The 21,091-nt window shown below is 42.7% G+C and overlaps 1 protein-coding gene and 1 long non-coding RNA gene across 2 annotated transcripts in view; one reads left to right on the top strand and one right to left on the bottom strand.

Annotated features, from left to right (window-relative positions):
- FREM2 (FRAS1 related extracellular matrix 2) overlaps positions 1-6,528 on the bottom strand; it is a 187,999-nt gene extending 181,471 nt beyond the window's left edge. The window contains exon 1 of the mRNA XM_055244106.2: positions 1,060-6,528. Within this exon, the coding sequence (XP_055100081.2) occupies positions 1,060-6,232 (5,173 nt within the window). The 5' untranslated portion in view covers positions 6,233-6,528. The remainder of the gene's footprint in view (positions 1-1,059) is intronic.
- A 404-nt stretch (positions 6,529-6,932) lies between these two features.
- Positions 6,933-21,091, top strand: part of LOC134732628 (uncharacterized) — a 51,877-nt gene continuing 37,718 nt past the window's right edge. The window contains exons 1-2 of the long non-coding RNA XR_010115968.1: positions 6,933-7,130; positions 7,888-8,129. This is a non-coding gene — a long non-coding RNA (uncharacterized lncRNA). The remainder of the gene's footprint in view (positions 7,131-7,887; positions 8,130-21,091) is intronic.

Raw genomic sequence — 21,091 nt, 5'->3', positions numbered from 1 at the left:
AGCAACCCAAATCCCACTCTAATGAAAGTTGCACGTTCTACAGAACGGAGCCCTGACTCCCAAGCCAGCATAATGAATGGGCTTCTCCCTTCCCTCACTAAATAACTCTGCATAGGACACTTGTCCTTTCTGCCTCAGATTGTGTCCACCCACAAAGGAAATTCAGGTTAGAAAAACCCTGTTGCCTAAGACTGCAGGTGCCTGAGGCAAATGTTTTTTGTTACCGTGTTTGCAACAGGTGAGAGAAGAGGTTCACAATGATGAAATAATTTCCCCCTTCTACTATTAAGCTTGTTTACCTATCTTCATGTTCTTAGTAATGAATTAGATGTATATTTTGGTGATGAACACATTGGTATTTTATACATCTTTAAGTACACTTTCCTTTTTCACGTATATCCTAGTAGCATGCCCTGCACATATCATTGTTATAACTCTAGATAGGTGTTTATCAATTATGTCTCTGGATGAGTATTTGCCTGTCATGAAATATTATTAAAAAATTTTTAAATCTACAAAGTAAATAAATGTAAACAAATCTTTTAGTTACAAAGTTCCTAACAACCATAACTGTGTCAGAGCAATGCTCCTAAAATTTAATCAAAGTAACCTAAGTGTGAGGGCTTTTTTGGTAATTGATAATGACAGCAATGTGAATAAATAGTATTTAGAAAGCACATCCTTCATCAAGGTGCCAAAATGCTTCATGAACCACCTGCAGCACACAACACAGAGGATGCGTTGGATAGGCATGGCAAATGGAGCAGAATTGGAAAGCCTGCTTCAATTTTAATTCACCAAAGTTAGCCTCCTGCTTCGGCAGCCTATCCTTGCCACTTTCAAAATACATCAGTAGTCCCTCTAATGAAGGTCACTGAGATGGGAGGTAGGACAAGAAGGGTGCTGTCCTCCCAGGGAAGTGAGTCCCTGTATTCTCCCCATCCCCTTTGTTTCCTTTCCTTCTCTTGGACTCTAATTTGATGCTCTGTTTGTGAGGCTTTCGGTGAAGCCATATTCTTAGGAAACAAGGATAACCAAGAAAAGAAACATCAAACATACCTTGTGTGAACTGAGCAATGCTGTGGTTGCCTTTGTCCAGGTTGAGGAGATATCCATGTTGAGGGGCCTCTGTCACAATAAACCTAAGAGAAATGTGCAGGCTGTCTCTGTCCTCCACTTTCAATATTTTGCTTGTGATCATGAACCCCAAGTGGCCAGTGACTAGAGTGCGAAGTGTAGAGGCTCCCTTATTCACTGCGATTTGGGGGACACTGTTGTCAACAGCCAAGACCTGGATCTTCATTACTTGGGGTCTCCTTGTTTCAAATACCGTATCAGGAAAAACATAGAAGTCTGTATGGGTGCCATCAGTCACTGTGAAGGAGAAGCTATCTTCACTTGACTCGGTGCCATCATGTTTGTAGCTGATTAAGTTTTCATTCAAGTCTTGCTTGGTAAAAACCATGACAGGTCTGGTATTGTTGAATAGGAGATGGCCATGAATAGGCACCTGGGTGATAGTGAATTTCAGGAGCTTGTCAGGAGTATCTCTGTCTTCAACAGTGAGCTCAAAAGGAGTAATCAGCTTGTTTTCACTTTCACTGATGACCAGGTTGTGGATGGTGACCACTGGCTTTTTATTGTCCACATCGCTAATGGAGATACGGAATGTCCGAAAGACAGGGTTACGTCCATCGGTGACTTCAAACTCAAAACTGTCCATTTTCACTTCATCATCAGCTGTGTGGATGTAGTAGATTTTGTTTCCAGCCAGTTGCAGCTGAGTGAAAGATGTGATGGACACTCCAGGCTGATCTGTGCACTCCAGGTGACCTCGCATGGGAGCCCTGGTGATGGTAAAAACCAAGTTTTCATCAGGGCTGTTCAAGTCACTAGTGCTTAGTAGGTCTGTTGTGAGAGTGACCTTGCCACCTTCTTTCAAGGACACTCCCTTACTTATCACATCAGGGAAGACAATGTCAATGCTCCCGATGGACACATAAAAGTAACGATCTATGAGGGGATTTATTCCATCAGTCACGTCAAATTTAATTAGGTCCCGAATGCCCTCTCGCCCCAAATGGACATACTGAATTAAGTTTCTGTCTACTTCATCCTGGGTAAAATTCATGCCCAGTGTGATATTTTCAAAGGCACCAGTAGGTTTTCGTCTCTGTAATAAGCCATGTCCTGGCCCATAACGAATAATATAAACCAAAGATTTGTCTTCTGAATCTAAATCTGTTGCCATTAATATTTTGTTGTTGATAATCTTGGTATCCCCAATTTCTATTTCTAGTCCATTATTGACAGTCATTCTGGGCGTCTCATCATCAACAGGGATAACTATAATGAGGACCATCTTTTCCACAGAGTGCTTCCCATCTGTTAGTTTAATCACAAAACTATCTTCCTGGGTCTCAGAGTCATCATGCTCATAAATAATGCTGGAACTCTCTATGATCTGGTCCAAGGTGAAACTTTCGACCAAAACCGTGCCATTTATCAGCTGATTCATGATGTGACCATGAGTGGGGAATTGGGTAATAGTGAAAGTTAAATCATCCAGGGGAACATCAGCATCAGCAGCATTGAGAATGGGTGTATCAATTACCAGACTCATGCCTTCCATCACCATAAATTCTCTCATAAACATCTCTGGCTGTTCATCGTTGGTGGGAATGATTACAATGGGGAAGAACTGTCTCTCTGAAAAGTTAATGCCATCAGAACAACGAAATATAAATCGGTCCTCCACAGGTTCCACCCCTTTATGGACACTCTGGACATAGTTTATGTGGCCCTGCCTGAGATCTTTCAAATTGAAAGCACTTATGGCAACCCCTGCTCTTGATTTCTCAGAGCCTGGTGCTGGAGAAATGTTTTCAACATAACCTGAAGTAGGTTGAATAACTATAGTGCACAAGATGTCATCATTCAGGGAGTCAATATCTTCAGCACTTATATGCATTGATGTTATAACACTTTTATCACCTTCCATTACTATCAACTGTTCACTTACAGAGATTTCTGGGGCCTGGCTATCAACAGGCAGGATGGTCACCCATATAGTAACTCCTTGGATAGTATTGCCACCAATTCTCCATTCTTGAGACATATCTGACAGACTCAGGTTAAAAGAATCCGCTTTAGGCAATAGACCTATCTCACCACTGGTGTGGGTATATACAACAGAGCCCTCCAAGATGTCCCTTTGAGTAAACTGCTCTGCTGGAATGCCATTGACCAAGATTTCCCCATACAAAGGTGGATCTTCCAAGAGGAAAGTCAACATCAAGTCATCAGTTTCCTCATTGGTCCCCTTCATAACATTGGCAGTGATTTCAGTAGCCCCATTTTCTAAGACATCTAGATAGGACTCCAGAGTGCCAGTAGGATGGCTCAGTACTGGCACTTCATCGTCCACTGGCCGGACATTCACTCTGAGAGTGATGGGCACCACATGATGTCTGTCGCTGACTTCCAAAGAGCAGCTATCAGTCAGGAACTTGTCCCCATTATGGGCATAGGAAACTCGGCCCTGTTTTATGTCCTCCAAGTGGAAGAGACCACCTACATGCAGGATCTGTCCAGACACTCTCATGTGGCCATGTTTGGGTGCCTGAGTGACAGTGAAAGAGATATGAGCAACATCAGTGTCTACATCATTCACGTGCAACTCTGTCTCACTCAGGATGTGCTGACCCTTCTCCTGAATAGTGAAGCCAGTGTTGAGGATCTCAGGTGGCTGGTTGTCCACGGGCTGCAAGTAAAGGGTAAAGGTGCCTGGAGCCACATTCCCAGCTCGGTCTTCCACCTGGAACTGGAACTGGGCCACTCGAGTAGCCACGCCCAGTTCTTGAACCGGGGGTCTGTAAGCAATTTTATGATGGTTGATCTGGGCTTGGGTAAAATGGGTCACCACAACTGAGGGGTTGTCAGTCAAGACCAAGGTACCCAGTGGGGCTGGCAGGTGGTTTTCGTCTGTGTCTGTGGGGGGCTGAATCACTGTGTAACGTAGTTCTCGGTCATCTGTGTCTAGGTCAGTGTAGCGCAGCCACTTCTTCCTCAGTGGTGTCAGCTGGGATTCCTGTACCATCATACGAAGGGGACAGCCACTGCCCAGCTCCGGAGGGAGGCGATCCACAGGATGGATACGTATCACAAACCGGTGTAGCCCGGACTGATTAGGAGGGTCATGGTTATCCTGGACTCTAAATGTGAACTGGTCTGTGACTGGCCTAGGACTATGGGGCCCAGAGTGTCTATAGAACAGCCTGCCCTCTGTTATGTCCTGCTGCTGCCACTCTGTCACTGTTCGCTCATAAAATGCTCCCTCCTTCCTCCAAAGGCCTCTGAGAAGCTCCTGCTTCTCATGGGGAGGGTGAGTTTGGCGGAGAAGTAGATGCCCCGTAGTTAAGAAGGGTGACTCCAGCACAAAAAGCAGCAGTGAATCATCTGAATCCATGTCAGTTGCACTCAGGGAAAGGGGCGGAATGGGCACTGTTTCACCCTCTGCCAGTGTCAGCCCCGTGTTGGCATTGAGAACAGGTGGCTGGTCATCCACAGGCACTAAGGTGATGGGGAACAGAAACTGTACCTGGTGCCTGCCTCCTCCATCCACCATGCGAAGCACCAGGTTGTCGCTCAGCGAGCCGTCTTTATCATCATGCTGGTAGACCACCTGGCCGGCTGCCAGCTCAGCCACTGTAAAGCTCTTGGGAGCAGAGCTGCCACTGGAAGCACCCGGAATGACAAGATGACCATGCCGGAGCCCAGCCACCACCTCTAGCCGCACTGCTTCTAGGTCATCCTCATCGCTGATGACCAAGTTTTGCGGACCACTGCCTGCAGGGCCTGTGAGGGGCCGAGACTGACCCTCATAGAGAATAAGACCGGTATTCCGGGTGACCACCGGAGCCATTGTGTTCATGGGCTTCACCACTACCATGAAGGCAAAAGGGTCTGAAGCTGCTCCTTCTAGATCCACGACCTCCAATTCCAGTTCAAAGAGGCGCTCCTGGTCGGAGTCTTCAGAGGGGGGCTGGTAGGCAATCTTCAGGAGCCGCAGATCCCTCTGAGTGAAGGAGGAAAGGGGCAGGCTGCGGTCATCGGTGCTCACCAAGTAGCCCTGGCCAGGCTGGAATGGAGAGGTAAGGTTGAAGATCAACAGGTCAGGGGGAGACTCAGCATCCTCGGCTGCCAGCATGTCTGGGGTCAGGGCCGTCAATACAAACTGGTCCACCTCCATCATCATCATGGCCACGAAACTGGGCTTGGGTGCAGTGTTCTCGGCCCCTCCTCGGATCCTCACCAGAACCTGGAAGTGCTCGCGTTTCAAAGCGGGGCTGCCCACAGGTGCCCTTCGTGAACGCAGCTCCACCACCATGGGCATCCAGTCCCTGTTTGGTGAGCGACTGGCGGCTGTGTGGCGATAGCGCACGCCTAGTTCCTGGAAAGCTTTGCAGTCCATCAGGAGAGGCTCCGGGGCGCCTCCCTCTCTGGCTCCTCCAGGGACCTGCGGGTAGTGGAGGAGTTCTCCATAGCGAGGCAGCGCGCCCAAGCCGGACAGGATGCCCACGCGGCACTCCTCTGTCTCGGGCTGGTAGGCGAACTCCAGGCTCCGCGCGTCCAGGGCATTGCTGGTCCCCAGCAGTTCTTCCACGACCAGAGGCAAGTTCCGAGTCACAACCTCCAGCTGGGTGAAGACCACCTCCGCCTCCAGTACCAGTGGTAGCACTACCGCCCCTCCGGGCGCGTCATAGCGCAGCTGCAGCCGGACGCGGTCCCGAGACGGGCTGCGCGCGCCCAGGTGAGAGTAGCGCACCTCGCCGGGGCCGAACTCGCACGGGAAGCGCTTGGGACTCAGGCGGCCCGGTCGCTGGGCCAGTGCGTCGTTGTCTAGTACCGAAACCGCGCAGCGGTCCCCGGGCTGCACCTGCAACACCAGGTCATGCAGGGGATCCAGCCAGACTTCACGGCCGAAAGGCACCCGGAGTCCGCGGTTCGCCAGCACTATGGCCTCCTCAGCAGGGACCCCTGCAGCCCCCGCGAGACCAGGGGACAGCAACGCCCTGCCGAAGGCAGCGGGCTGTGCTGGGACGCGGCTTACCAGTGACAGGAGAAGCAGCAGCAGCAGCAGCAGCCGGCGCGGCGGTGGCGGTCCTGGTTGGAAGCTGGTGGAGTTGCCCGTCCAGCGCGAGGATAAGCCGGGAGTCTCAGCTGCGTGCATGGTCCCGGTGTCCAGGCTCGGACAGGTCAGCCCGAGGGCACGCGAAGTCAGTTCCCCCGCAGGCAACAAGAGACGCCGCCGGGAAGTGCCAGGAACTACGCGCGCTGCCCGCGGGGCCCTCCTGTAGCCGGGGCTGGGCCAGAAGGATGGCAAAGTTGCGCGGCGCCGTCCGGGCTGGAGCCGCAGCCGAGGAGCCGAAGCCTTCCCAGCCCGTCCAGCTCCGCCGCTAGCGACTCAGTCGCGCGGAGAATTGAATCCTCCGCTTCTACTTTCCAGGTCCCGGGCCCTGGGCTTTGAGGGAAATCCCTCCCCTCTCACCCCCTCACTCCTCCCCGGAGGCCAATCGTTGGCCGGGGAAGGAGGCGCGGAGCTGAGGGTTGGGTGGTAATTTCTGCCAATCAGCTCTTGGAGGCCAAGGCGGGGAAACTGCGGAGAGGGGAGGAGACAGAGGCGCAACAGGTTGTCCTGAAGTGAGGGGAGAAGAGGCCCGGAGTTGCCCACCCTGCTTGCGCTTCGCTCCGGGCTGCTATTAATAGATCCGGTGCTCCTGCAGAGGAGCCGGAACACTCTGCTGGGCCGGACTCACTTCGTCTGCCGGCGACCTTGGGTCACCCATTTCGGCCACCCCCACCCCTCCGCCCTAGTCAATGAAACGCCGCGCAGGGCAGGGCCATTTCCCAAGGAAACTTGCAAACCCAGGGGAAAGTTACACGCAACGCTTTTTGAGTTTGAAGCGAAACCCAGAGCGTTTGAGAAGAAATTCTGGGTCGTATTTGCAAAAGGACAGCTGGAATTAAAAGCCATAGCTAGGGCAGGTTGCACTCCGGCCCAGCCCCCTTCTGCGCGCCCCGACGCTGCTTTCTCCTCACAAATTACAACGGGCACAGTCCTCCGACTGGTGAGTTTTTAACAAGCCCCTCCTTTGCAACCGAGGTTCACAGGGTAAAAGGAAAAAAGGGCATTTGGAATGCGTGAGAAATGCAGTCTGATCAGAATTGCTAGTCTTGCACCAAAGAATAAATTCTAGGGAATGTGGCCCCAGGCTCTCCCAAATCCGACTCTGTTAGGGTAGCTGTCATTAGAGACGTTCCTGTTCTCTTCGCAGTAATTAGACCAAGCACAAACTAAATCTACTTGTCAGCATCACATTTCTTTGCATGCCTCGAAAATTGGTAAATATCCGGAGGGCACACTAAAGTAGTTTAGCTCTCATTTCAGCCAGCGGGTTTTGAAGTCAGAGTTTGAGCTCTTCCTGCCCCCTTGTGTTTGTTTGGTTTTAGTAGCGTGTAGATTCCCTTTCTAAAAGGTTTTCTATCAACTCTCCTCCCCCCTCAAAAAAGACCTCTTATAATTTAAACTTAATCATTTTCGGATTGGCTCCTAAGCAATCATAGTCAGAATGTTTTATTTAGGATATTATTTTTTTCTCCAGTAATGCAAATCTGATTGCTAACAGGAGCATAGAATTGGAGTAATAGTCATAATTAGTCATAATTGCCCTTTTCCTGCTCCAAGGGATTTTGAATTTGGAAAAGAGGGAAATATAAGAAACTGTTAATGCCTTTTTACATTTCAGTCTAAATTGAAGCTAGAAGTTGCCTATGGAGGTAATTTCAGTAAGAAGTGCCTATCCTTTTAACCCTTTGTGTTTTCAGCTTGAGCTCCTCCAGACCAGGATTTTGATCCTTGCTTGACACAGTTACAGCTATTTTCCAGGCTGCAGCACAAACTGTACGTAAGTATGGCTGGGAGATGCCAGATTCCTCTCCATGAAACCTACTTAGTGGTGTCTGTCTCCAGGAATCAAAGACAGGAAGTTCTGAAATCTTTCAAAAAGAAGCAAGAGATCAATTTAAAGGAGTCACTCATCCAAGCAAGTGTGCGAGCAAGCAAACAGGTAACATTTAGTTAATTAAATATTACTTAAGATTATCTGTGTGCTGTGCATTGTTTGAGGAGCTTTTAACTACCACTTAGAAATTGATGGATACATTTCACAACTTATTACAAAATGAGCATCCAGGAGCATAGAAGGGATGTGGCCCTTACTTTAAATACATCAGAAAATCCCCCATCTAACTCTTTACCAATTTCCTATTTGCTTTGTCATTATTATTTTATAATTTATTATGATTATTTATTATTGCATACAGAATTCAAATTGTGGAAACATGGGAGGAAATTCTGCTATTTCCTGTTCCAAATTAAAACAAATAAGATGCCAAGTAAACTAGAAAGCCAATTTCAGAATACGGCTCTTTTTACAGCATATTTCAAACTATGGTTGTGTGTTTGTATTGAAAAATGTCATCTGGAAACAAAGTGGCCCTTATCCAGGAATTGTGACCCTGGGTAAATTCTGAGCAGAACCAGACTAACAGCTTGACCCTTGATGCTTCTTAGTGGCTCCAGGGCTTTCCTTTCCTCCTTTTAAAGTCCAACTCTGTTTGACTTGCAAGCAATGATAAGATCAGCATTTGAAGTATGGTAGTATGCCTCAAGGGCAGAGTTCAATATTTTGTTTCATGGTAAGAAAAATACAGGACCACATTTATTTTTACGTAGCCTAACGAAATCAATAAACTATAATCTTTTTGACTTTTTAATTTAGTCTGCCTTGACTGAAGTGATAGAATGATTTTTAGAGATTATTATTATTTTTTGGTAAATGTCTTAGTTATTTGTCTTGTAAATCAAGTAGAAGGTAACACAAACTATCATTTGGCTAAATATATTTTGCATTGATGATCATCGATAAAACAATGAGATGTCAAATTTTCATTTGAGAGCACATATTATTGATGAAGATCATCTCTGTTTAGGGTCATAGTTCAGTGTTAAAAGATATGAACGCTAAAATAGCAAGAAAATTATTATTTTACAGTCAGCATTCTCAATATCATGAAGAATAAGTTAGCAAATGTGATTTTTTTTTCTTACAAAATTCGAGCTTAACATTTCACTTCTTACTTTCTTAAGCCTTATAACGCTTCCTATACATACCATGGGCAAAATATTCCTTAAAATACATTCTTAAATTTGTTTGCTACTTTAAAGTCACACCAAAATGTTTTCTTATATCAACTTAAAGTTAAAATTATTGATTGCTAAAACTCACAGACTAAGATTAAGCACTAGAGAACTTGTTTTCTAAAATAAAGGAAGCAATGTAATTAATTTATGATTCAGGCAAGCTATTTAGGTGGAAATACGATGGTAGGTCTAGGACTGGAGGTCAGACTGGAACTAAAAACACATCTAGTTAAATTTTGAGAATGATAGTTTTCATTATGTAGTTTATTTCATTTTCCTTATGCTTCTCCACTGGATCATAAGATTCCAATAGAGAAGATTGCCTTATAGACACTTTAAAAATACAGATGAATTATTGAAGTTTCTTGTGAAACATCTTTATTCATTCTCAACAAATGTTTATTCTTCAATGGCATCAAACCATGGTTTGACTATAAACACAAAACTTCACCGATTTCAGAGCAGCACTGAGGGGTTAGTACAAACAGCTACGGACTCATTAACCAAAAGTTGGGTTCCAGTAGTGGTTTTGACATCCACTAAATCATGACTTATAGCAATCCTCTTTATGTTTTCCGACTATAATCTTCTCAACTGTAAAACAAGAGAATCAGTCTTTGTGGACAAATTCCCTTTTGGTTTTAATACGCTTGTGGCATAAGACCAAATTTATGGATGACCTGCTATTTTACTTCCTCGTGTCCCTTGGCCATTGGCTATAGGTCTCATTCTTGCCAGAAAGACTATTAATCAAAAATGTATCACTGCTACTAGGTCAGAAAATGTAGAACTCAAATTCATGTCCCTTGCCAATGGCTCAATTGCTTCTGCCTAAAATATACAGAACAACATTTGTATTAATTGACGTGGACAGCTTAAATACAACATCTCTAAGTAACTATTTTTAAATAAAAAATAAAATTGAAATAAAAGTCTAGAAATGCAAAACTTAATTAAACTCATCATAAGGATAGGCGAATTTTCAAGATGGATTTATTACTGAGTAACACATGGCTTCACAAGCGCCCAGACTTTCCAGACAAAGCTATGTTCAGATGGGAGTCCGTGTGGGGAAGAAGAAAGAGCACTGGACTAGAAGCCAGAAAACCTGTTTTGAAACTGGCCTTTCCATTTGCTTGCTTGAAGCTCAGGACCAGTTACTGTAATCATCTCTAAAAATGTATAATTGAGGAGGAGGTCATTTATATACAAATATAAAATGTAATATGTATTTATGTATAGGTATATATGCAAAGTGGAAATGAAGAGAAAGGATCATTTTTTTCAAACACCTTTCTCTCTTTTCTCTCTCTCTTTGTGTGTATTTTCTAGATTTATTTCTTACAATTTAAATGAAAGATTAGGATGTTTCATTATAATAAATGATAATATACCTATCAATTATATCTATTGGTTATTAGTTTTCATTTATCTGTATTTCCATTCTTTCTAGTTGCTTCATCTTTAATTACAATTATGCTTAATTTTTCTCATCTGTGGAATAGCAATCTCCCTTAACAAAGATAGCCCCTCAATCTTTGCACACATCTCTGTCTTTCAGAATCCTGTGAATCATGTACATCTGCTTCAACTTTTTCATCAAACTGACTCATGAACCTTCTATAAGGTGATGCTCACGTCACAAGTTACCTTGACCACAACTCCTATCTCTCTCTCCAGTCTATCAAGTTGGGGAAAATCTGTTTCCACAGGGTGTCTTACAACTGTCTTCTCTTTCCACTACTGTCTGTCATTATCCTAGCTCAGTTCACCATTATTTTTCATCCAAGTTTCTTTGAATTACAACCTCTCATGCTTATTGAATGAAACTCATTCTCTTCATCTTTACATTCCATACTTAACTACAGATTTTTTTGTGAACACACCAACTGTCTTGCTTCTAGACCTTTCCTCATCTCACATGTTTTTACCTTTAATTTTTAGTTCACTCTGTTCTTTTTTTTTTTTTTTTCTGTAACATTATCCCTATCTGTCCTTGGGAATCAGTCAGCCTTACAGACCATTTAATACTTCCTCATTTCATATTAGAGGAAACAGAGAAAGGAGGTTAAGACCTGGGAATCAAGCTGAAAAGAATGAGAGATTCCTGATTCCAAGGACTGGTGTCTATATCCTACATTATGGACAGTTTGACCTGCAAGGATGATTTTGAATCCTTCCTTTTCCATGGAATCTTTGTCATCTATGCACTTTAATACAAACTGTGCAACTTTTAACTGTTTTTCACCACCTTCTTCCTTTTGCACCAACTCCATTGTGTATTTCTCATGTGAGGCCACTCTCTGCTACCATAAGCTGTGTTACACTTGCCTGTGTTCTTGTGCCTGTTACTATTTTGAAAGCATCTTGAGCTCACAGACTGCATCTTGCTCATCCTTTAACTCCATAAAAGCCTTAATAAATACTTGTCACATTAAATTCGATTACAGTTTATTCTTTCTCAAGTACTTTCAATTTAAATAAAACTCAGCCAGATTTCACAACAGCTTTCTGAGGGAACCAAGCATATTATTCAGTTTTCTTAGTAACAATCAACAGAAACTGACTTTGGCTGAATTAAGCAATAGAGAAATGAAAATATATTGAATAGTTCCCATAATTCCTGGAAACACTCAGGATCTCGGAAGATTGCGCATAAAGATCAAAACAAATGAACAGGAACCAGAAGTTGAGGCCACCCCAAGTAATGGTCTGGTGGGTACTGCACTGTGGTCTCTGCTGGACACTAGGCCCTGCAGTGACCCCTACCCTGGCCCGCACCTGGTATGAGTCAGCAGCCCTGAAGCCTCTGTCTCTGTTGCTCTTGGACTCTATGTCACTGTAGCCACTGACCAAATAAACATTTCTCTGTCACTGGGAATTCAAACGTCTAAGCAGGATGGTATTATTCAAGCTTAAGTCATACGCCTATGCCGTGGCTGCCCAAGACACAGGAGAACGAGGAGTGAGTGTTGGCCTTTTGGACTCCTAATGTTGAGTGGCTGCCCTACCACTAAGAATCCTGCTATGGCAGTTTCTCACTTCATGGTAGGGGAGAGGTTTACATTCAGGGAAGCTCAACACAACCACGGCTCATCGTAACAGGACAAGTATCAACATTAGCATTTTATATTTGAGGAAACTGAGACATCACAAGGTTCAGTAATTTTTACAAGTTTGCGTAAGTATGGATGAAATTAGAATTAAATCAATTAGTTAGATAAAATTAAAGGACTTGGAATTTAAGTCATCTAACTACTACTTTGCTGCTGGTCTGTTCTTTCTTTTCCAAAATTATATGACAAAAATAACTTTTTTTTTTTTTTTTTTGAGGTGAAGTCTCGCTCTGTCATCAGGCTGGAGTGCAGTGGCGCGATCTCAGCTCACTGTAGCCTTCGCTTCTTGGGTTCGGGCAATTCCCCTGCCTCAGCCTCCTGAGCAGCTAATTTTTGTATTTTTAGTAGAGACGGTGTTTCACCATGTTGACCAGGATGGTCTCGATTTCTTGACCTTGTGATCCACCCATCTCGGCCTCCCAAATTGCTGGGATTACAGACGTGAGCCACCGCGCCTGGCCTGTTCTTTCTTTTATATCCTGAAATATACCAATTTTTACTTTCAAGAAAATTTGGCAAATCCTTCCTACTCTTTTCTTATGCAGAGAAGGGGTGACTGAGGACTTCAGCAAGGAGAAAGTTTCCTTGGAGCCTTACCTTCTGACAGGCTTTGGAGGTGGGAATTACAGGATGTGCACAATTGGGAACCTACTCAATCCACACAGTTGTGAAAACCCTTCATATTGAGGAAAGTCATAAAAGGAAGAGGTAAGGGAGGAAGGCCAGATCATCGTGGCTGCAGAGAGCTGAGCTGAGCCAGCAACAAACACTCAGTGTAGGCTGAGTTTCAGCATAAAAGGCTTGACTTGCTTGCCTTTAAAATAGTTAAGTTTTCCCAAATGTCTGATGATGCCATTTGTTAAGATCTTTTTGAAGCCTGGGGCATTAACATTCCTGGATTTTTCACCTGTAAGTTTTTAAACAAAATTCAGTACAAAGGAAAATTTAAACACAGTTTAAACAAGAGACCACCACTCAGCTGAGCACAGAAAAACTAAACAAAGAACAAATAAGGAAAAAAAATTTATCTTACCGAAATTTACATTACAAATTTTAAAAATGATGAGATAATTTCTGTAGGTTTCTTGCAGCAATCCTATTTTTGAGTCTTATTAACAGGCCTCCACTGTAATACCTATAATGTCCTTGGGAGATGAATCGTGGCATTTGACGGAAGACCCTCTGAGGTAGAATGTTCTCTCCTTTGTACTTCTAACTTCAGCAAAGTTCTGTAAAGCAGAGTAATCTAAGGGATATAACTTAAATTTAGAAAGAAAATTGTATTTTAATATGAGGCTAATAGTGTACACACTTTTAGAGAGAAAAAGAACTCTTATAGCTTCAGAAGATAATTATAAAGCTATAACACAGAGAAACAATTGCAGATTTATTGTCAGAAATTATGGTTTAAGATGAATCAGTTCTTGAAGATAACTTCATTGGTAAATTACTGAAAAAGTCCCTAAAATATTCTTGTTTCCATTTTTTTTGGTTTATGAATTAACCTCTAGATTATCAGTAATTTTCCAGCCCTCTCCTAGAAAGATGCCTGCCTTGTTCATGCTGGTGCCCTATCTAGGATCTCAGGCAGTGTTCCTAAATTGCTTCCAAGAAGCTTAGCCAGTTTCCCAATCCCCTGCCTTCCTGTCTTGACTTCAGCCTATAACTTGTGCCACCTAGGACAGGTGGTCATTTGGCTGCTGCTAGAAATCTGCTAGTGGAAAGAAGCTTGCTGCTCCAGGTGGAAGCCAGGCTCATTCCTAAAACACTATAATTATTAGAAACACCATCCTCTATAAAGGCAAAACTGCCTCCTGTGACTTCTATGTGTTCTCTTCTCCAACATGAAACAGAATCTATCAACTCTGTCTTCTCCAGGACAGCTCTTCAGGTTTTCCAGGTCAGCAATCACATTCCCATCGTGTGACCGTATCTCCAGACTAAACATTGCTGCTTCGTTCAACTGTTCCTTGGGGCATGTTTCCCAGACCCTCATAATTTTGTTTGCTGTGCTTTTCTAGTGTCTCCTTTAAAAGGTGGCACCAAGACCCAGGTAGCTAAGCTGAATTTGAACCCAGGTAGTACAGATGTCATGACTGGGTTCTTCTACACTAGACTCCTGTCTGTCAACACAGTGGCTCCATTATTTGTGTTTCAAAGATATATCCAAGTGAAATAAGCTCCATTATTCTGTTAAACAAATTTTGAAACAGCAGAAGGAAATTAGTTGGAAAGATCTCCAGCTCCATTTTTATCTCTTAAGTTCTCAGAAAAGCAAAACAACAACAAAAATCGAAATTAAAAGGAAAAGAAAACCCACGAGTCCCTCAGCGCCCAGATCTGGAAGAACTTGGTGAAAAGCAAATGGAGACAAACATTTAATGCCACAGCCTTCGTGAGATACAGGAGAAAACAGCATCTTGGCAGCAGCCTGGACAGTTCAAACGCAAGTGTCTCCGGCAGAGGCTGTTTGTCCGGCCAAGAAGATTGTGCACCTGGAGTCTTCCATGCTCTTCACTTTCTCTTCATTCAGGGACTCAGGAATCGGAGCTGAGTGGAGACCCAGGCCCAGCACTGGGACGATAGTGCACTCTGGAAGCAGATGACTGGCTCTGGAGGTATGACCCGGGGGCGGAGCCAGGGAAGGAGACTTTGGAAGGTCATCTGTGTGGTATTTTTTACTGTAATTTCTGAGTATTCATTTTTCACAAACTACTGACTCAAGGGGAGCTGATTTAATATGATCTGTTGCTGTATAAATGAGTCTTCCAAAGCTCAAGAAAAAAAGGAAAATAAAAAAAAAGTGACTAAGTTATGGAGGGTGTATACGCTGTTATCAGAATTGTTGGAAAGGAATTAATTAATTCTTAGTATATTAGTTCCCTGTTGAAATGGGAGAGAATATTTTTATTCCTTTGAAACAGTTATTGTAATGTCAAGAATTTATTCTAGGAACTAATCCAAAAGTGAAATGAATGCTATATAAAAAATTTTATTTTTTTATTTTTTTATTATTATACTTTAGGTTTTAGGGTACATGTGCACCATGTGCAGGTTTGTTACATATGTATCCATGTGCCATGTTGTTTTGCTGCACCCATTAACTCGTCATTTAGCATTAGATATATCTCCTAATGCTGTCCCTCCCCCTCCCCCCACCCCACAACAGTCCCCGGAGTGTGATGTTCCCCTTCCTGTGTCCATGAGTTCTCATTGTTCAATTCCCACCTATGAGTGAGAACATGCGGTGTTTGGTTTTTAGTCCTTGCGATAGTTTACTAAGAATGATGTTTTCCAGTTTCATCCATGTCCCTACAAAGGATATGAACTCATCATTTTTTATGGCTGCATAGTATTCCATGGTGTATATGTGCCACATTTTCTATCGTTGTTGGACATTTGGGCTGGTTCCAATTCTTTGCTATTGTGAATAGTGCTGCAATAAACATACGTGTGCATGTGTCTTTATAGCAGCATAATTTATAGTCCTTTGGGTATATACCCAGTAATGGGATGGCTGGGTCAAATGGTATTTCTAGTTCTAGATCCCTGAGGAATCGCCACACTGACTTCCGCAATGGTTGAACTAGTTTACAGTCCCACCAACAGTGTAAAAGTGTTCCTATTTCTCCACATCTTCTCCAGCACCTGTTGTTTCCTGACTTTTTAATGATGGCCATTCTAACTGGTGTGAGATGGTATCTCACTGTGGTTTTGATTTGCATTTCTCTGATGGCCAGTGATGATGAGCATTTTTTCATGTGTTTTTTGGCTGCATAAATGTCTTCTTTGGAGAAATGTCTGTTCATGTCCTTCGCCCACTTTTTGATGGGGTTGTTTGTTTTTTTCTTGTAAATTTGTTTGAGTTCATTGTAGATTCTAGATATTAGCCCTTTGTCAGATGAGCAGGTTGCAAAAATTTTCTCCCATTCTGTAGGTTGCCTGTTCACTCTGATGGTAGTTTCTTTTGCTGTGCAGAAGCTCTTTAGTTTAATTAGATCCCATTTGTCAATTTTGGCTTTTGTTGCCATTGCTTTTGGTGTTTTAGACATGAAGTCCTTGCCCACGCCTATGTCCTGAATGGTATTGCCTAGGTTTTCTTGTAGGATTTTAATGGTTTTAGGTCTAACATGTAAGTCTTTAATCCATCTTGAATTAATTTTTTTTTTTAACTATCTATTTTGTATTCCTCAGCCAGTCATTATTCTTTGCCTGATGGAGTAACCCAAACTTTCATTCTAAAGCGTCTGGGTCATTAGTAGTCCTGTGTGGATTGGTTGTTGTAGTTTTCCATTGACCTCAATCATAGGGTATAGTAATACTAAGAAATGCCCTAAGGGATCTTCTGTACTCTTGACATACTCTTCCTTAACTCCGTTGTGAAGTGGTAGTCCAATTTCCCTTCAGTAGTCAAGATCAGTCATCCCATCAACACAGTAATCCCTACTTTGCCTGTTGATTCAAAGGCATGAGAAGTTCAAAGTGACCAGGTGGCAGTCTTAATTTCCTCTTCAATGGGATCATTATCTCACCCAGTGGAAGCTTCTTCCAATCGGAACTAAGACCTCTAGGCCAGCAGAGCCTAAGATCGTGGGAACAGAAAGCAAAAATTTTACTAGTGGGTCACTAGGTTTAATAGTGAGTGATACCACTTTTATTTCTATCCCTTGATTCCTGGATTTGAGTTCTTGAATCTTGACTACCACAGACCTCTTCAAGGATGCTGGAGCATCACTCACAGATTTATTTCTCACATTATTGGTTAAAGGTATGACTTTGTCACTGTGGGTGAGTAGGTCTTAAATGACCAATCTACTCTAACAGTGTGATCTCCTGGCGCTTTTGAATCACTTCCTCTGTATTAAACCAAGGCACATCAAGCATTTTTAGTCCACTCACTGTGGGCTGCCTTTTGGTCCATGTTTCAGCCACTCAACCAAACAAACTGTTAGAGCCGTTTCTAATTTCCTAGGATGCAACATTAAATGCAGAATCTCTACTTAGTGAGCCGTTATCAACAAATTTGGCTTGATCCAACTTCACATTCCTTCCACCATTATCCAGCACCATTTTTATGCATTCCCACCCATGTTCCCTGGATCTCTGCCTGTATAAAATGGAAAATCCACGTAGTTATTTTGGAGTGCAGCGCACCTCCTCATGGGTCACACTTTGTACTTCACCTTGAGGGTAGAAAATAGATTTCACAAGGAATAGAAGTGGAACTAGTAGGGCTAATGAAACTCAACATGACCATAAGCAAGAAAATTTGACCCCACGTTTTTCCCGAAGAGCACACATTAGTGTAAATGTGTACACACCCACATCTACTGTACTGTCACCAAGGGAAGGAAGACTATAATTTTATAGAAAGGCTGTTAAATTTCTTTGATCTATTCCTGGTAAAAAGCTATTACGCTGAAAGATATTCATACTGAATTCTGGTTATAGATCATCGCTGTAATGTTTTAAACACCAATGAACATTTTTTCCAGCTATTACACTGTTATTTTAGACTGAAGTAAAATAACATTTTAAAATGTGTATCTTGCCACTTAAATTATAAAAGCAGTCTTCTTCTTTTAATTATGTAGCTAAACAAATATTTTTTGACATATCGATACTTACTCTTTCGAATTCCTCAAGATTTCTTCTTGTTGATGTCTGTCTGGCTGCATACTTGGGTATAGCTTTAGAGTGTGGGTGGATGGATTTTGCAAAAATATGCATTTAAGCTAGATGAATCTTAACTCAGGAAAAAATAACATATCATTGGGTTCTGTGTTTTATCTAGAAAAACATGGCTTTTATCGGGTATGCTGTTAGAGGTATATGATGTAAAAGAAATTGCCATTCAGCCATGATGGGATATTTGACTCCAGCTGTTTACTGTCTGTGTTCCCCAGAACATGTAGCTTACAATACTCACAATATTATTATATTCCCAGACATGCTACTGGAGGTGCTTCAAAATAATATCTTAGATGCTGGGTCTGCTACAATGATCCCTGTAGGAGAACATTACAGAAATACTAGAAAAAGATACATATGTGCATATAAAATATATAAACATATATTTTATGCAATAGAAATAGTAAAAAGTTAATAAAACCTTTCTTACTTTGTGATGGTATTACTCTGATGTCACCTGGGAATTATGTGACTGAAAGTGCTTGTATATTATAACTGTAAATATCAACATATTTTGGAAGTGGATAATATTAGATAGAGGGAAACCAGACTATTAAAAGAGCTAGTTAATGTCTCTAAATAAAAATTGATTCTAAATATGGCTTCTTTCTTGAAGTACGTTGCAAGTCCTAAGACTGGTTATGTGAATTAAAAAAAAACTATTGAGATATCAGAATTCATTTGACTCCTCCAATATAACACAGTTATTATTTTTCCAATGTCACTGAAAGGGCAGATTAGGTTTTAGTAATAGAAAAATCTGGAGAAGTGGTGGCTCTGATTTACTAAGTTTTTACAAACTAGAAATAAAAATCAGGCAATCCAGTAGAGGCATATAAAATGTCGCTATTCCACTTTGCTGATGGCATTCTCCGTCAGCGGCTCATTGACAGTCATACATTACACGTATAATGCTAATTAGCTAGAGCAGGGATTCTGTGCTCCAGGCTTATTCCTTCATAGGCTGACTTGAATTATAGGCAGTGCCCAGGGCACACTGACTTTATGAGACACTGAATCCATCACAGTGCAGTGGCTTCTTCTGGGAGGGAGAGTGGTGACCAGTGTCCGTCACAGAGGCATGGAGACCCTTAGGTAATAAGGTGACTGGTCCTTCTTAAAGGAATGAGAAGTAATACTCCCTTTATGGAGGGTGGATGGGTCGGCATCTTCTCCTTATAGGAAAGTAGAAAAGAACATAGGGTTGAGGCAGACCATATCTGGTTCATAACACACTATCTGATTCATAGCAAGTACTCAGTGAAGGTCTGCCAAATGAATATTGTATACATGTTCTAGAGGCTGAAGTCATAAAGATAAACGAGCAAAAAGCTCTGTCCTAAGATTCTCGCCACTTCACTGGGGAGAATGGCAAACAAACCAATAGTGAAGAAACAATGTGGTAAATATTATAAGACGGCTATGTCCTGGGTTCAGTGGAAGAACAGTAGCGGGAAACATTCTACCTGTGGGGAGAGCCAGACAAGTTTTCACAGCGAAGACAAAAACTCAACTGAGCCTTAAGGAAGGGAATCATATACGGTCATCAAGGAGACAGGAAGGGCATCTCGTTGCTGAACCTGAGGTCTCCCTGACCAATTCACATACTTGCTGCTGGAGTTTAGCTGGATACCTGCCCTGCTGAGCCTCTGATCACAGAAATACCTTAGAGTATGTTCTCAGTCTCCCCTTAAATCAATGCAACTGGTGCCCTCTCTCTCCTTTCTCCTGTATTGATGTCCTACTTTAAGCTTTGTTCACTCTACCCATTTTTTTTGCTTAGCACTGCTCATGTTCTGTCTAGCCTGATCCCCCACCTATGAGCTATTTTTGACAATGGATTTCTTTTCACTTTTCCAGTCTCAAGAATAAGAGTTTATGATAATTGTCACTGTCAGAAAAACCCATGGTGACAGGTACATCGTGACTTGAAAAAGCACTATAATATTTAGGGAGAAATGTGTTACATGGAGGTAGAAGTATTTATCTATGCATTCAGTAAAATTAATAGGTACATACTTCTGTATTCTAACAGACTGTCATTGTTGAAATAGTCTTTACTACATAGTCAACTGTGTATTCTTTCTTTGAAAATATATTTTTCATCCCCCACAGTTTGGAATATTGTTCAAAAGCTCTAATGAGTAACTCTTCTGTGTCAGACACTGTTCTTGCTGCAAAACGATAAAGTTACTTAACTGACTCCCTCCTTTGCTTCTTGCACTAACTCAGTTGTTCTCAACCAGGGCAATTTTGGCCTCCAGCAGATATTTGGCAAGGTTTGGAGATATTTCTGGTTCTCACAATTGGTGGAGGAATGCTACTGCCGTCTAGTGGGTAGAGGCCAGGGATGTGATAAAGCTTCTTCAATACACAGAGTATCTCCTGCATAACGAGGAATTTTCTAATCCTAAATGGCAGTACTGGCACAGTTGAGAGACTCTGTCCTAGCCTTGTACAGAGAATGCTGTTTTTGCTTTGTACAGATCTCCAAGGCGCACCCATCTCCCAGCAGTTGTGGGTATTGGCTGATAAACATTCACACCTTCTCCTTTCTCAGAGAATTACCCCTATTCAGCCAGGAGCCCCCTCAGTAGAGTGGCTAAGACTCTCATCAGATCAAAGCCACCATCAGACCAAAGCTAATGAGACCATCTCTGTGGGGTAATTCATACTTCAGAGCTTTCCTGTGGGATCACATTGAAGCTAGTCTCTATTTGAGACTATATTCTTGCTTAATTTTTCCCCTGAACTTCGCTGCTTCTGTGACTTCCAATTTTCTGAACTCTTCTTCAATAAATTGCCTGGGCAAGGATCCCTGTCTTGGGCTCTGTTTCCATGAAACCCAACCTGAGACAACTTGACTTGAATAAATTAAATGCTAAAACGTGGCTTCCACACTCTCTACTCTACATTGTGGGGTGATGGATTCTAGACTTTGATAGTAACCTGATTTTCTTCAGGTCCCACCTGATAAAGGGTAAAAATTAGATTATTTTTGCATTGAGACGCGACTGTC

The sequence above is a fragment of the Symphalangus syndactylus genome, chromosome 15, assembly GCF_028878055.3.
Source record: "Symphalangus syndactylus isolate Jambi chromosome 15, NHGRI_mSymSyn1-v2.1_pri, whole genome shotgun sequence".
Lineage (NCBI taxonomy): Eukaryota > Metazoa > Chordata > Mammalia > Primates > Hylobatidae > Symphalangus > Symphalangus syndactylus.
Note: the sequence above shows the minus strand (reverse complement) of the source record. Positions and strands in the feature narration are given on the sequence as shown.